The 17,560-nt window shown below is 41.1% G+C and overlaps 1 protein-coding gene across 2 annotated transcripts in view; it reads right to left on the bottom strand.

The window, feature by feature from the left end:
* Positions 1-17,560, bottom strand: part of ttc27 (tetratricopeptide repeat domain 27) — a 119,573-nt gene that overhangs the window by 61,107 nt on the left and 40,906 nt on the right. For both annotated transcript variants that reach the window (XM_020481718.2, XM_020481719.2), the window contains 2 exons: positions 9,920-10,032; positions 3,227-3,293 (listed from right to left, as the gene is read on the bottom strand). In XM_020481718.2, the coding sequence (XP_020337307.1) occupies positions 3,227-3,293; positions 9,920-10,032 (180 nt within the window). The remainder of the gene's footprint in view (positions 1-3,226; positions 3,294-9,919; positions 10,033-17,560) is intronic.

Genomic DNA, 17,560 nt, shown 5'->3' with positions numbered 1-17,560 from the left:
GGTAAGATAAATTGGCACTCCAAAAGCCTTTAGACAATTGAGACACGGTTTGTGTATGTGTGCCATTCAAAGGGTGAATGGGCAAGACAAAATATTTAAGTGCCTTTGAACGGGGTATGGTAGTAGGTGCCAGGCGCATTAGAGCATTGATGTCAACATTAGCCAGCATCCATGTGGAACACTTTCGACACTGTCCATGCCCTGACAAATTGAGCCTGTTCTGGCAGGGGCGCAACTCAATATTAAGAAGGTGTTCTTAATATTTTATACAAAGTGTATACTCAACTTGTGTCTGGAGGGGGGAAAGAAACGTTTTTAAAAATGTGCGGACCACATATAGTACCCCCGCGGACCACATATAGTACCCCCGCGGACCACATATAGTACCCCCGCGGACCACATATAGTACCCCCGCGGACCACAGGTTTAAATCCACTGGTATAGAGAGGAAGTCGGAGATCGACTACTTTTAACCTGGTTTATACATGGGAGGAAAATGTACAGAAAAGTCAGAAGGCTCTAATATTTGCCAGGCCAATGTAAAAATGCTAGTGATGGTAGCACCAGAGCTTTGGGACACACAATTCCCCGAACTTGACTTGCCTTTCTACCCTGCCTGGCTAGAAGAGTCGCCCAGTATACAGATGCTGAGATGTGCCATCGCACATTCACAGGAAGCAAATGTTTAAATTCACAGATCTCAGAAAGTGATTTTTTCCCCCCAGAGACTGAGCTTTAACGGCAAAAAAAGAGATTTTGGCCCCAGGCGATGCCAGCGTCTGGGTCAGCCTCAATAGAATTGTTTTATTTTATTTATTTTGCTTTTAATTTCCTGTCCGTCACGTTTCTTCCTCCCAGAGCAGTCTTTGCCCTGAATAGACCCTACCCTCACAGAGCTCTTCCAAAGGCTACTAGCTCGGCCGGCCAACTAGGCTATCTGATTACAGAACATGACGTCTCTGAAGTGGAGGAACATCTCAGAACAAGCTTATGGGTGTTGAAAAAAGGAGTTTGACTTGACTTTGAAACATATGCCAAAACTGCAAAACATCCAGAGTTACAGCAATGGAAAACCACAGCTGTGAGAAACCGCACCCATCCCTGTTCTCTGCAGTGCTTGGGATAATTTCAGGATTAGTATCGCTTCCCATCACAATGGGACAACCATCCATCCACCTGAGCCTGGGGCTGCAGAGTGGAGTGGTGGTAGAGGGAGGTTACGGGTTCAGACGGTGGGTGGGATGCTGCATCCTCTTAGTCTGGATAAGGTATCTTCTGGCAGCCGCTCCAGTAATAATACCATTCACTTCCAAGACGTAAAGCTGAGAGATGGCATCAACCCCTGTTTGTTTAAGACATTCTCCTCAGTGCAGCGGCTCAGTGCCAAACTCCAGATACTGGGGCCCCTTCTCCCCATCCCAAGGATATAGAGATATCATGCTTCAATCAGGTCCCAGTTAGCAGTGCTTCTTTTCCAGATAATAGGCAATGGAGGACTCCTAATGAGTGCAAACGCCTTTCTGTTGCTGTGGTGAAGGGAAAGGGAATCATTTAGAAATAAATGAAGGAAAGCTGGGGAAATTAAACCAAAGACAAGCGCAAACAATAGAGCAAATGATCCCATAATATAGAGGTAAAATGATCAGTCTCACTTCCACTGCATAGTCAGAGCGTTAAAAGGGATAGAGGATGAAGTTCCTGCATGTAGACTTACTGCATGTAATATATAGTACATGTAAACTGACGGAGGTAAAAAGGGAGATAGAGATGGAGATTTAGAAACATAGCCATAGGTATAAGTCACATCCATACACATTTGAGAAGGTAATTCATTATGAATGGCATGAAATATAGGCAGAAGGTAGTACTTCAAAAGCCCTTAGTCTGCTAAACAAAATAATGAAATGGAATACTGTATTACTTACAGTGAATACAAGAACACTGCAGACATTGCTTTTGCATTGCAATGGGTCCAAAAAAGCAATTCAGTGGAATGTAGTGGACAACATTGCAGCAAGGTGGGTGTCAGGACATCGCAATGAAGGAACTTGAATGTTGACCTGCCATTTACCGTAAATATATTTTGGTGCCGAGCTGCTTTTTTTGGTATGGTGCACTATGAGTATGCCGGAAGAGTGAAGGCATAGCAAGACTAATCACAAATGTTACTTCAGGACACAGTGCAGGTCGACAAGCAAATCAAACCCTACTTGCCTCAAGGTCATTGACGCAACTTGTTTAATGCTACGATTTCTTCTTTTTTTGATGGCATCATTACTCTAAGGAAAATATACATCTTTATTTTGCTGTAAAAGTGCAGGAAGAACAGATGGACAGAGAAAGAGGGAGAAAGCAGGTCTGATGAGTTCCATGTGGAAACGATATGATTGAAGCAGCAACTTGAGGCCTTGATGCCTGCCACATCCTTTGATTCCAAACAGAAAAACACACACTTCTGCAATTTGCCTTGCCAGTGGACTAAAAGGGGGGAAACATTAACTAGCCATGACAACAAAAGCAGCCAAGGCACGGCCCTTGTGTCCCTCTCCTTTACAACTCCCTGCGGTGAAACACAGATGAGAGCAGAGAGCCAAAGCAGTACACACCTGCAGCTACGTACCTCTCAGACACTGGGCTGGGGGAGAGGACAAGGCTGGGGGAGCAAAAGAGAAAGCTAGAGTACACGTAAGAGCATAGGTAGTGTACAAGGAGCTGGTGCAATGCATTGAAGGTGTAAATGTTGAGGGAACTATCACGGTTGTTTGGCATCGGTCTGCCAGAACACAAACCGTATATAGAGAATGCTGGAGATAGCCAGGGAATGTGCAGAGCACTGAGGGGTGGGGAAGGGGCTAGTGCCCGCTGTGGGGAGGGATGAATTAAGAGGAAATAGTGAGATGAGGGGACATGACTCCCGTATTAGGGATGGAGGGAAGGAGAAAGGGAAGAGAGGGAGGGTGACAATAAGACAAGCCTGCATGCTCCTCCTCCAACTAGCCTCCAACATATTTTAGATTCCGATAATTCTGTGACTCTCGCGCCCCCCCTTCACTCGGAACCAAATACGTAAGGGACTTAAAATGAAACATTTGCTGTGGTTTAAGTGGTGGACCACTCAAAGCTAGAATGTCCCATTTATAAGACAGGGAGCAAGTTTTTTTAGTTGAGGACATTCACAACATTTCAGAGGAAATGCTACAACTAAACATGGTGAGACAGGACTTACTGAGGTGAAGGCCAGGAGCTCTTCTTCAGTCAGCTTATGGATTGGGTTGTTTTTCTGGAAATCAGTGCTGCAAGACAGAGACATGACACACTGATGAACATGAAGTTATAAATCGGATACAAGCCCGTCTCTGCCTTCCCCCTATTGAGTACAGTGTTCTCCCGTACATTGATGTTCCAACGTGATTCATTTTCCTATGTATTGATTTATTAACAGTCAAGTGCTACTGTTCATTTCGTTGACGACCCATCAGTGCATTGGCCATTAGACAGAATTGCCTGTGCTATGATAGAATGGGCTTTCATTGTCCCCGAGTCTGAGAACATCCATCTACAGGTAACTGCCAAAATAAAGGAATACAAAATATATATTGAAAGCAGGTGCTTCCACAGGTGTGGTTCCTGAGTTAATTAAGCAATTAACACCCCATTATGCTTAGGATCATGTATAAAAATGCCCAATTATTTTGGCTCAAAGTTTTAAGGATGTGTGTGTGTGTGTCAGTCACCAGTTCTCAACCCAATTGAACACTGATGAGATTCTGGAGCGGCGCCTGATACAGCGTTTTCCACCATCAACAAAACACCAAATGAGGGAATTACTAGTGGAAGAATGGCGTTACATCCCTCCAATAAAGTTCCAGACAAGAATTTATGCCAAGGCGCATTAAAGCTGTTTTGGCGGCTCATGGTGATCCAACGCCCAAATACGACACTATATTGGGGTTTCCTTTATTTTGGCAGTTACATGTACATCACTGCACCGTCTGAGGGGCGATTGGTTTCAGAATTAATTGCGTTTGTTCTTTTTGATTAACAGTTCAGAGTGGTTTTGCAATCCCTCAGCCATGTGCCTGCCTGGCCAATCAGCATCAGGCAGGTGGACAATACTCCCATGGGCACAACACACTGTGACCTAGACAAGGCAGAGGGCCAGAGAGTGGTTTACTCTCCTTCATTTTACTGATCTGAAAACACTAAAATGAAAGCAATGTGGAGAATGGCTACAAAGAATTCATTTTCACTTGTCAAGCAGCCATTTTAGACTACTGAGATACACCCGTAAAAGGTAGAAAACCAAAGCCTGAATGGAAACTTCTGTGGCCAGCTACAAAACCAGAGCAGGTTTTGGCAGGTGGGGAGCAGTCAAGTTGGGGGTGTTAGGGGAGTCTGTTTTCCAGACCAGAGAGGATTTTGATTTCAGGAAAATTAGATTCAATAATAAGCAGCACTCCTTTACAAATTGTGTTTATTATTTTCCCACTTAAACATAGTTGAGCATAGGCTGCCAGGTGAGAGCTGTCCATCTCTGTGTGTGTGTGTGTGTGTGTGTGTGTGTGTGTGTGTGTGTGTGTGTGTGTGTGTGTGTGTGTGTGTGTGTGTGTGTGTGGAGTGACCTGTGGAAAAGCCACAGAGTTCGCAGGGTTCTCTTGGAACCCTTCAATAGTACTAAATGAATCCGGTCACTTAAAGGAATTTTTTATATGATAAATCACGAATCATGCCAAACCAGCTAAAAATATTTACATATTTCATTCCTTTTGAACAGCTGTTATGGTTTCCTCTTCCACATTTGATTTAACCAAAGAAATCAAGCAATTTCACCTATTTAGTCCTTTGGTTGACTGAACTTTTTTGATTACACTTACAATTTCTGACAATGTAATGGTGCTGCACCAAGTTCTATGAGAACAGTTTGTTTATTAAGAAAGGTATATTTACTCCCCAGTTATTTTTATTTTTTTATTTCACCTTTATTTAACCAGGTAGGCTAGTTGAGAACAAGTTCTCATTTGCAACTGCGACCTGGCCAAGATAAAGCATAGCAGTGTGAACAGACAACAACAGAGTTACACATGGAATAAACAATAAACAAGTCAATAACATAGTAGAAAAAAAGAGAGTCTATATACATTGTGTGCAAAAGGCATGAGGTAGGCGAATAATTACAATTTTGCAGATTAACACTGGAGTGATAAATGATCAGATGGTCATGTACAGGTAGAGATATTGGTGTGCAAAAGAGCAGAAAAGTAAATCAATAAAAACAGTACGGGGATGAGGTAGGTAAAAATGGGTGGGCTATTTACCGATAGACTATGTACAGCTGCAGCGATCGGTAGCAGATCTGCTCAGATAGCAGATGTTTGACGTTGGTGAGGGAGATAAGTCTCCAACTTCAGCGATTTTTGCAATTCGTTCCAGTCACAGGCAGCAGAGAACTGGAACGAAAGGCGGCCAAATGAGGTGTTGGCTTTAGGGATGATCAGTGGGATACACCTGCTGGAGCGCATGCTACGGATGGGTGTTGCCATCGTGACCAGTGGACTGAGATAAGGCGGAGCTTTACCTAGCATGGACTTGTAGATGACCTGGAGCCAGTGGGTCTGGCGACGAATATGTAGCGAGGGACAGCCGACTAGAGCATACAAGTCGCAGTGGTACATTATGAAGGACAGATCTGTAACGGACATTATTCTTAAAACCTTTTAGAACAGTCACTGAATAATTGCAAACAGGAAAGATCTGGCCCTGGTTTCCTGACTAACGGGGGGATCTACAAACACGGATTTGATGACAGAATTGCTGTCCGTAATTGTTTTCTGTCACCAGGCCTGTAGTCCACAGGTCCATTATGGTTGGGAGGTGGATGGAGAATGGCAACAGTGGGTTTTGACCAGGCTGGTGCAGTCATTCTGTGTAATGTCATACAGTATGTAGAGAAACCAATACCAGCGAGCACCATTGACATCTAGTTCCTTTGTTGTTTTTTGCCAGCAGGTGTGACTGGGAGTTGCCAGGCCCCCAGGAATGGCAGTAACCCAAGTCCAGGGAAGAGAAGGGATAATCCAGACTGGGTCACATTCCCAAATCTCAGTGGAACGGCGTGAACTGGCTGATACACTACGCCTGGGAATGGTAGGGGAGAGGAGGAGCACATGGCTGGAAATGGTAGACTCCACACAAGTGCAGTATCAAGTATGTGAGTGTGAGCTTGTCTATACACTGGTGTGTGTGTGTGCGCGTGTGTGTGTGTGTGTGTGTGTGTGTGTGTGTGTGTGTGTGTGTGATGAATGCACACGTGACTAGTATTGAATCTGTGCCATTTGACTTGGTGCATAGATGTGACCTTTTATCCTGTGCAACCTATCAAGTCAGAGGAAAGGCAACAAAACTCAAAAAGGTATCGGGAGGAATGTGTTTGATACAAACACGGCATCGGTGCACTATATTAAGCTTATATATTGGAGTTGGGTGTTGTACAATGATTTCATCTTTCTCTCGCTTTTCCACCCCATGAAAAGATGGTCTGTGAACACAGTCAAAAATAACAGGCCAGACATTCAATCTGGCAAGAGTGGTTCCTCAACAAAAAACTATCACCTTTACACTCTGCTATTTTCCCCTCTGGGATGTTTGACCAGATGCCGTTAAAGAGGATGTGTCAGTGTGTGCGCGCGCGCAGCTGCAAACAAGCCTAAATGCTACCGTGCAGAATTGACTTGACTTTGACATCCACATTTAGACCCCCTCCAGCCAAGACTAATTTCACACCATTGTTTTGTGGCTAATTCGCATCTCCTTTCCACGGCTACACCCTAAACATGCACACAAATCCCTCTTGACAACAAAGGGATTTGGTCAGGGTCATTTGGAGGGTTGAAGGGATACACATTGAGCGTTATGCAGGTACTGTAGGTGGAGTTTTAAAAAGTGCTTTGAAAACCTCTCAGCAGTTCTGCATGGTCACTGGACCACAGAGAGAAGGGAGTTGTCGGAAGCATCCTTGGACATACAGCAAACTAAAGGGGAAAACTAAAAAAAGATGACATGTCTGCTATTCAAATCACAAAGGATGGTTTCTCTTACCCCAAAACTGCATGGCACAGAATTCCAGGGAGTTTAAGTAATTATTAACCATGGCGACAGGGGTTTTCGGGTGTAGTATTCCATTACAGATAAGCAGGAAGCTGGTGTGCTACCCCCTCACATGACCCACACCAATCCCCCTCCTGAGACCAGCGGTTAATCCATTTTCAACGATCAGTCAATCCATTTTTATCGCAGCCCAGCGGAATTATGTTTGCTAATTATTCCACGCCTACAATTGAGTCACTTAACAGGCGCGAGGCGAGATGAAGACTTAACCAACGTTCTCACACATGCCCAATTAAAGAGAGACATCAAAATGTGGCCCCAGAGGAAGACGTGTAGCTGGGTTGGTTGTATTCCAACATGTAGACTGACTCTGCACTATAGGGTCATTGAGCTCCTGTGTGCCAGGAGTCTCCTCTAGGGCCCATTGGAGGGAGGGAAATGAAGGGACAAAAGGATGCGGTCGGTGCAGAAGGAAGCGGTGCTCTTTGATACGACCTTCTCTAGAGAAGTACAGGGAATTTACAGAGAGATGGAGTTTGCGAGGAGAAACAATTGTAACATTGATGATGGCCAAGTGGTGAAGAGGAGTCATGAGTAACACCGGATACTCCCCGTGTCCAACCCAAGGCAGAGGTGTGGTTAATACAGCACACAGCCCTGAGGTTCACCCCTAGAGCAGATAGGAGAGGGGCAAAGCACCAGAGTACCAAAAGAGGACACAAAGCAGAAGGGGGGGGGGCATGTACCACCCACCATGCTCAGGGGGCAAGGGGCAAGGGCCACCCCTATCGCACAACAGATATACAATGAGAGCTAATGAAGTTGGACCACAGTATTCCCTCTACAATAATCTCGTCCCCTCTCTACATTTCGTTCTCACCCTTTCCCCTCCTTGTCCCTTCTTCCCTTTCTCCAGTTTACCCTTCGCTCACTCCACCTCCCCCCACCCATACCCTTCTTTGTCCCTTCCTGTGCCGCTCATGCTCTTGGCATCTGTCACAGTGAGCTTGGAGGAGAGGTGGAGAGTGAGAGCACTCCCTGAACTCTGAAATCCCTCTGACTCACTCCTAAGCAAAGAGAGAGACAGACAGAGGAGGAGAGAGTCTGCTGGCCTCACCATCGCCTCATTTTGACACCTCTCGGGAGGGGGAGAAAAGCATAGAAAACGCCAGGAGCAAAGACATCACTCTGTAGCAACCGTATCAGATGGAGGCTTCGGAAAACAGATCCTAAATGGAACACACAAAAAAGCAACCTAAAAAGCATGAAAACCTGCAATGAAATGAAGCAATAGTAACAGTGATATACTGTTAAGAGCTGTCATAATCCAGTTAAATAATAAAATATTTTAACATTGGTAAAGTTGAATAAAATTTATTTGGAATAGGCCTCTCCCCTGGAGAGAGAGAGGCCGATTCCAAAAGTACTGAAAAACTATACTCGGGGAAAAAAGGCCCTTTGGCTGGGGCCCAGACAACCAGACTTTAAGAAGGAAAAAAAAGGAATCTAACACGGGCAAGAAGGCAGACTAAAAACAGTTTATAATAAAGTGGTAGAACTAGCAGACCCCAGACACACACACACCATCTTTCCAGTCGGTGGAGCAGTGAAAATGGGGACAGAAGTTCGGCCCACTGTCGTCAATCACCGGGCCTCCCAGCGCACCCTTGAGAACAAAACTACCTCCTCTGTCGACCTTCACATGACCTCTCCATCCCATCCTATCCCTAGCCTGCCACTTGGGTGGTACATCTTTTTTACTGATCATGTTAGTGGCTGGTTTAACTTCTCCTTTACTAAGCTTAAATATATTCCACTATATCAATGGGCCATAAGAGGATGACAGGGTTGCTTTTGTATCACAGTTGAAGGATTGTGTTCGACAGCCATCCTTATTTTAGCGCGACATCTTTGTTGCTATTGGCGACGTAGATAATAGGTATGTCCATCATTTGATCCTTGTAGTGTCAATAAGGTTAACTGTATTCCACACAAAATGGCCTCCTAGCCCTTGACATCTAGTCTCACAATGGAACCGTTTTGATATTGACCATTGAGACTGTTGGTGACCTTTATTGACCATTGGGGTTATATTCACTGAGCTGGCCGAAGTGTGATGTGTTTACATGGTGATGTCGTGTTCGTTCCTTGATGAATGACAAAGCACTTTTTAGAACCAGATACTTCAGCCAGAATTACAACGGTGTGTAGCCATCCAAGCTATACCATCAAAACCAACTGGGTGGGTGGTGCATTGCATTATGGGTAGTATATGAACCCAGGTCTCCCACAGGAGCAACCAATGTCTTAGATTGTGAAACCAAGAGGAAATTCCCTTTTGGGCCGAGGTCAGACACTGGTTTTGAAGTTCGCAGGCGGGGCTATCACGTGATCATGCGCAACCATGCTGACTCATGCCCGTTACAGTGGCATAGTGTGTTATAATAAGACTAATTGACTCCTTGACTATGCAATATTCAAAAACATACTATACTCTAGACCAGGGCTGTCAAACTAATTCTGCCCTGAGCACCGCACTCTGTTTTCAACGAGGTCCGGAGGGCCGCACTGAAAATGTATTTCCTTGCTGTAAAAATATATATTTTTTAAACTCAAAACACCATTCAGCCTGGATGCTTGACAGCCTTGCTCTAAATTGACTAGAAGAGTCATGCCCATAGACACAAATCATAGTTATGATTTTTAAGATGATTTCATGTTGCTTATTTCTTGAGTACTACTTTGAGTACTACTAGTCTAACCCTGTAGATCGCTTAGGCGACTGACTTAACTAGTTCATAGTGTTTCGTCTTACCAGACTCCCAGGATAACGGCCTGCTCCTCACCGCTGAGGTCCGGCATCGGGTACTGTCCAGGCTCAGCAAGGTTGATCTGGTTCAACACAGTATCATCACTGAGGTCATGGTCCTGTTGGGAAAAACACATAAGACAGCTCAGCAAGGGGTTACTAGCACATCCTTCAAATAATAGCATATGACAATAGAAAGGTAAGGCAGTCCTTTTAAGTGGTTCTCCACCATCAGTGACTAAAACTGATGGATTCATGGAGTTCGGAGTGAAAGTTGAGGCAGGGCTTATTTTTGAGAGATTACTTTTCCAGGGGAGTGATGGATACTTCCTCCGGTCAAAAAGCCCTTCTCTCACACTTTTCCCCCCTCGGACTCCCCTTCATCATCCTTAACTCTCTGCATCTCCAGGTTACTTTTCTCTTTTTTTGTCTTATGTAATTGGAAGGTGGCTGGCCCATTTAGATTTGGATCCGGGAGAAAAATCAAAACGTCTTGCTTCAAAAAAAAGAGGGAAAAAAGTCTGTTGCCATGGACAGCTTGTGAACACATGGATGCACTCACCCAACCCCTCAAACATACCCCTATCATTTTTTTCAGAGCTCATGATTACTGTGAACTGAAATCACAGTAAACAAAAGGGGATATGTGTTTTGGCCAATTTCTTGACTTGTAAACAAGTCTAAGGCACACACATAAGCAGAAAACACTGAAGTCCAACAGCTCACCACCCAAATTCTTTGGCCAGCATTAACAGTGTGTAGGGATTAACTGTCAGGAATACCCAGGAAAATGGCACCATCTTGAAGGGTTTGGAAGTCCAGAGTTCCTGGTTCCCTGTGGCCCTTTAAAAAGAGGAAGCTAACGATGCCCTGCGTCACGGGCTGCACCTGTCCGCCAGGTGTCTGGGTCAGAATACACACCCATGGTTACACACACGGACCCACACTTAGGAAAACAAAGGTCAGCCCACCAAAGTAAGCCTTCTACAGGACAGCTGCCTGACTCAGTGGAGGTTTTATCATGCATTCACCTGCATCCACTCCAGATATCACAGACAGTTAAAATGTTCAAAACCAAAATAGTTGTTCCATTTGCTTTCCCTATTGTAATTCCCCCCTTCCCTGTGATGTTCTCCTAATCGTTTTACCTCCGTCTGCTTTCCCTCACCAGCTGATAAAAGAACCAGCCATCTGTGGCAAATCTGGAGCTTAATCCCAGTTTGTCTTTTTGCATTAAGTGCCTCTACTTTATCTGAATTTCTCTGACTGAAACCCTCAATGGTGCATGACAGGCAATGTTCCATAGGACAGAACAAACACATGTCACAATTCAGGAACCTGCTTTTGTTGAAGAATGAATCCTAATTCCTTTGACTGACATAGTGCTTTGTCTGCATATTACAACGTAGACTTGGCAATTGATCAAAGTACACAGAAAGGGTGTGGCTACGCTTAGCGCACGCTATTACAGTAATACTGGGTGGGTACACTTGGTATTTCTTAAATACAGTATAGAGTATTTGTACCATGCACATACCTCTTACGCAATCATTGGTTCTTACATTTCACATAGAGGGTTGGCATTCCTCAGCTCAAATTGAAAGTAAGTATTTCATGGTATAAGAGTTTGTTCATGCCATTGACAAGGTCTTATCTCAGAGGAAGACGGGGTCAATTGCCACTGGGGTCTCACCTTGCTGCCTATGTTGTGTGGTGCTTTTTCTCGGTCTCTCCGTTCCAGCCAGCCAGTGAGCTCTGGCTAATGATGGGCTTGATTGAGCCCATTTACACCCCCCCCAGCCTGTAATGAGAGCATTAGTGGTCTGAGAAGCAGAGCCCGGGAGCAAGCAGGATCCACCCCACAGAAAGGAGGACGAAGGATCAGTCATTGTATGGAATGTCCAGTACTGTGTTCATTTCTAAAATAGTGACAGAAATTAGTCAAACACCTCTTCTTTCAGTGGCAATTGAAGAGACAATAACTGAATAAATAAACCCCCCCAAAAAACTAAAAATACAAATATTTTTCATTTGGGTTGAGGAAAATGAGACTAAATGACTCAAATCTGACGAGTAAGTCGACTATAAGAGTTGAATGATTGAGATCCTTTCAGTGTTATTTGCAATTTGGCGGCAACAAATCATTGACGCAAATCAGGCACATGAAGTGGGTACTCTCCCAGTGGGAAAAGCTCCCAGTTGAAAAGAGGGCCATGTTTGGGGCCACTTTACTTACTGTAGACCAAATTCCATGGGAAATGACCTCAAGAGACATCTGAAAGCGCATCATCCCAATATATAGGTAGGCTAATAACAGATTGATAATGCTAGCAAGAAGTTTGCTACAACCTATCAGACCACTACTTACAACAATTTAAATTATAACTTTGAGTACAATATACAGCGCATGACCAAAAGAATGTGGACAACTACTTGTCAAAAAACGTGTTCTAAAATCATGGGCATTAATATGGTGTTGGCCACCCCTTGGCTGCTATAACAACCTCCACTCTTCTGGGAAGGCTTTCCACTAGATGACGGAACATTGCTGCTGCAGGAAATTGCTTCATTCAGCCACAGGGACATTAGTGAGGTCGGGCACCGATGTTGTGCGATCCCACACTGATCTCGACAAACCATTTCAAAAAATGGACCTCGCTGCACAGGGGCATTGTCATGCTGAAAAAGCAAAGGGCCTTCCCCAAACTGTTGCCGCAAAGCTGGAAGCACAGTATCATCTAGAATGTCATTGTATATTGTAGCAGTAAGATTTCCCTTTACGGTTCAATCCCAGGCTGTTTCGAAGCCGGCCGTGACCTGGAGACCCATGAGGCGACGCACAATTGGCCCAGCATCATCCGGGTTAGGGGAGGGTTTGGCCGGCTGGGATGTACTTGTCCCAATGCGCTCCACCGACTCCTCTAGCGACTCCTGTGGCGAGCCGGGTTTAATTTTATTTATCTATTATTGAGCTCAAAAGCAACTATTTTACAACAAAATATATTTGATACGGCTTTATGATACAAAGCGTGCAAAATTAACAATTGCGCATCGGCCATTGCGATTGCATAGGATAGTAGGCTAGAACTGCAATATTTTTTGGACAACATTTACTGTTAGATTAATACATGACTACTAGTGGTGGGTGGTATTATATTTACTGTTAGATTAATACATGACTACTAGTGGTGGGTGGTATTATATTTACTGTTAGATTAATACATGACTACTAGTGGTGGTATTATATTTACTGTTAGATTAATACATGACTACTAGTGGTGGGTGGTATTATATTTACTGTTAGATTAATACATGGCTACTAGTGGTGGTATTATATTTACTGTTAGATTAATACATGACTACTAGTGGTGGTATTATATTTACTGTTAGATTAATACATGACTACTAGTGGTGGTATTATATTTACTGTTAGATTAATACATGACTACTAGTGGTGGTATTATATTTACTGTTAGATTAATACATGACTACTAGTGGTGGTATTATATTTACTGTTAGATTAATACATGACTACTAGCAGTGGGTGGTATTATATTTACTGTTAGATTAATACATGACTACTAGCGGTGGGTGGTATTATATTTACTGTTAGATTAATACATGACTACTAGCGGTGGGTGGTATTATATTTACTGTTAGATTAATACATGACTACTAGTGGTGGGTGGTATTATATTTACTGTTCGATTAATACATGACTACTAGTGGTGGGTGGTATTATATTTACTGTTCGATTAATACATGACTACTAGTGGTGGGTGGTATTATATTTACTGTTAGATTAATACATGACTACTAGTGGTGGGTGGTATTATATTTACTGTTAGATTAATACATGACTACTAGTGGTGGGTGGTATTATATTTACTGTTAGATTAATACATGACTACTAGTGGTGGGTGGTATTATATTTACTGTTAGATTAATACATGACTACTAGTGGTGGGTGGTATTATATTTACTGTTAGATTAATACATGACTACTAGTGGTGGGTGGTATTATATTTACTGTTAGATTAATACATGACTACTAGTGGTGGGTGGTATTATATTTACTGTTAGATTAATACATGACTACTAGTGGTGGTATTATATTTACTGTTAGATTAATACATGACTACTAGTGGTGGTATTATATTTACTGTTAGATTAATACATGACTACTAGTGGTGGGTGGTATTATATTTACTGTTAGATTAATACATGACTACTAGTGGTGGGTGGTATTATATTTACTGTTAGATTAATACATGACTGCTAGTGGTGGTATTATATTTACTGTTAGATTAATACATGACTACTAGTGGTGGTATTATATTTACTGTTAGATTAATACATGACTACTAGTGGTGGTATTATATTTACTGTTAGATTAATACATGACTACTAGTGGTGGTATTATATTTACTGTTAGATTAATACATGACTACTAGTGGTGGGTGGTATTATATTTACTGTTAGATTAATACATGACTACTAGTGGTGGTATTATATTTACTGTTAGATTAATACATGACTACTAGTGGTGGGTGGTATTATATTTACTGTTAGATTAATACATGACTACTAGCGGTGGTATTATATTTACTGTTAGATTAATACATGACTACTAGCGGTGGTATTATATTTACTGTTAGATTAATACATGACTACTAGCGGTGGGTGGTATTATATTTACTGTTAGATTAATACATGACTACTAGTGGTGGGTGGTATTATATTTACTGTTCGATTAATACATGACTACTAGTGGTGGTATTATATTTACTGTTAGATGAATACATGACTACTAGTGGTGGTATTATATTTACTGTTAGATGAATATATGACTACTAGTGGTGGGTGGTATTATATTTACTGTTAGATGAATACATGACTACTAGTGGTGGTATTATATTTACTGTTAGATGAATACATGACTACTAGTGGTGGTATTATACTTACTGTTAGATTAATACATGACTACTAGTGGTGGTATTATATTTACTGTTAGATGAATACATGACTACTAGTGGTGGTATTATATTTACTGTTAGATTAATACATGACTACTAGTGGTGGGTGGTATTATATTTACTGTTCGATTAATACATGACTACTAGCGGTGGGTGGTATTATATTTACTGTTCGATTAATACATGACTACTAGCGGTGGGTGGTATTATATTTACTGTTCGATTAATACATGACTACTAGTGGTGGTATTATATTTACTGTTAGATTAATACATGACTACTAGTGGTGGTATTATATTTACTGTTAGATTAATACATGACTACTAGTGGTGGTATTATATTTACTGTTAGATGAATACATGACTACTAGTGGTGGTATTATATTTACTGTTAGATTAATACATGACTACTAGTGGTGGTATTATATTTACTGTTAGATTAATACATGACTACTAGTGGTGGTATTATATTTACTGTTAGATTAATACATGACTACTAGTGGTGGGTGGTATTATATTTACTGTTAGATTAACACATGACTACTAGTGGTGGTATTATATTTACTGTTAGATTAATACATGACTACTAGTGGTGGGTGGTATTATATTTACTGTTAGATTAATACATGACTACTAGCGGTGGTATTATATTTACTGTTAGATTAATACATGACTACTAGCGGTGGTATTATATTTACTGTTAGATTAATACATGACTACTAGCGGTGGGTGGTATTATATTTACTGTTAGATTAATACATGACTACTAGTGGTGGGTGGTATTATATTTACTGTTCGATTAATACATGACTACTAGTGGTGGTATTATATTTACTGTTAGATGAATACATGACTACTAGTGGTGGTATTATATTTACTGTTAGATGAATATATGACTACTAGTGGTGGGTGGTATTATATTTACTGTTAGATGAATACATGACTACTAGTGGTGGTATTATATTTACTGTTAGATGAATACATGACTACTAGTGGTGGTATTATACTTACTGTTAGATTAATACATGACTACTAGTGGTGGTATTATATTTACTGTTAGATTAATACATGACTACTAGTGGTGGTATTATATTTACTGTTAGATTAATACATTACTAGTGGTGGGTGGTATTATATTTACTGTTCGATTAATACATGACTACTAGCGGTGGGTGGTATTATATTTACTGTTCGATTAATACATGACTACTAGTGGTGGTATTATATTTACTGTTAGATTAATACATGACTACTAGTGGTGGTATTATATTTACTGTTCGATTAATACATGACTACTAGTGGTGGTATTATATTTACTGTTAGATGAATACATGACTACTAGTGGTGGTATTATATTTACTGTTAGATTAATACATGACTACTAGTGGTGGGTGGTATTATATTTACTGTTCGATTAATACATGACTACTAGTGGTGGGTGGTATTATATTTACTGTTCGATTAATACATGACTACTAGTGGTGGGTGGTATTATATTTACTGTTCGATTAATACATGACTACTAGTGGTGGGTGGTATTATATTTACTGTTAGATTAATACATGACTACTAGTGGTGGTATTATATTTACTGTTAGATTAATACATGACTACTAGTGGTGGTATTATATTTACTGTTAGATTAATACATGACTACTAGTGGTGGTATTATATTTACTGTTAGATGAATACATGACTACTAGTGGTGGTATTATATTTACTGTTCGATTAATACATGACTACTAGTGGTGGGTGGTATTATATTTACTGTTCGATTAATACATGACTACTAGTGGTGGGTGGTATTATATTTACTGTTAGATTAATACATGACTACTAGCAGTGGGTGGTATTATATTTACTGTTAGATTAATACATGACTACTAGTGGTGGGTGGTATTATATTTACTGTTAGATTAATACATGACTACTAGCGGTGGTATTATATTTACTGTTAGATTAATACATGACTACTAGTGGTGGTATTATATTTACTGTTAGATTAATACATGACTACTAGTGGTGGTATTATATTTACTGTTAGATTAATACATGACTACTAGTGGTGGGTGGTATTATATTTACTGTTAGATTAATACATGACTACTAGTGGTGGGTGGTATTATATTTACTGTTAGATGAATACATGACTACTAGTGGTGGGTGGTATTATATTTACTGTTAGATGAATACATGACTACTAGTGGTGGGTGGTATTATATTTACTGTTAGATTAATACATGACTACTAGTGGTGGGTGGTATTATATTTACTGTTAGATTAATACATGACTACTAGTGGTGGGTATTATACTTATTGTTAACAAGCTATCTAATGTGTTTTGTGTATTCACTTGTTCATGTGGTGAATAAGCCCCAGAATGATATTAGCGCACATAATAATGTAGGAAAATTCAGAATATTCTGGAGCCCTATTTTAACAGTAAAACATAATACCTTATTGTCAACTCACAATTCATGACAGTCTTTGGATTAGGTTGCTTTATGAATTCCTGCTTGGACACTTAGATGAAACAACTTGTTTATTGAATAGCCTACCATATCAGTAGTCTATTACACAGTCTAAAGCACTGAATGACTTCAAAAGATGAATGAGAAATTATATTGTGTGACGCTGTGAAAAAAAAAGAAAATGTGCGACCAAATCGTGGGC

This window comes from Oncorhynchus kisutch, linkage group LG4 (genome assembly GCF_002021735.2).
Source record: "Oncorhynchus kisutch isolate 150728-3 linkage group LG4, Okis_V2, whole genome shotgun sequence".
Classification (NCBI taxonomy): domain Eukaryota; kingdom Metazoa; phylum Chordata; class Actinopteri; order Salmoniformes; family Salmonidae; genus Oncorhynchus; species Oncorhynchus kisutch.
The sequence above is the reverse complement of the archived record's forward strand: the minus strand, read 5'-3'. Positions and strand labels throughout refer to the sequence as shown.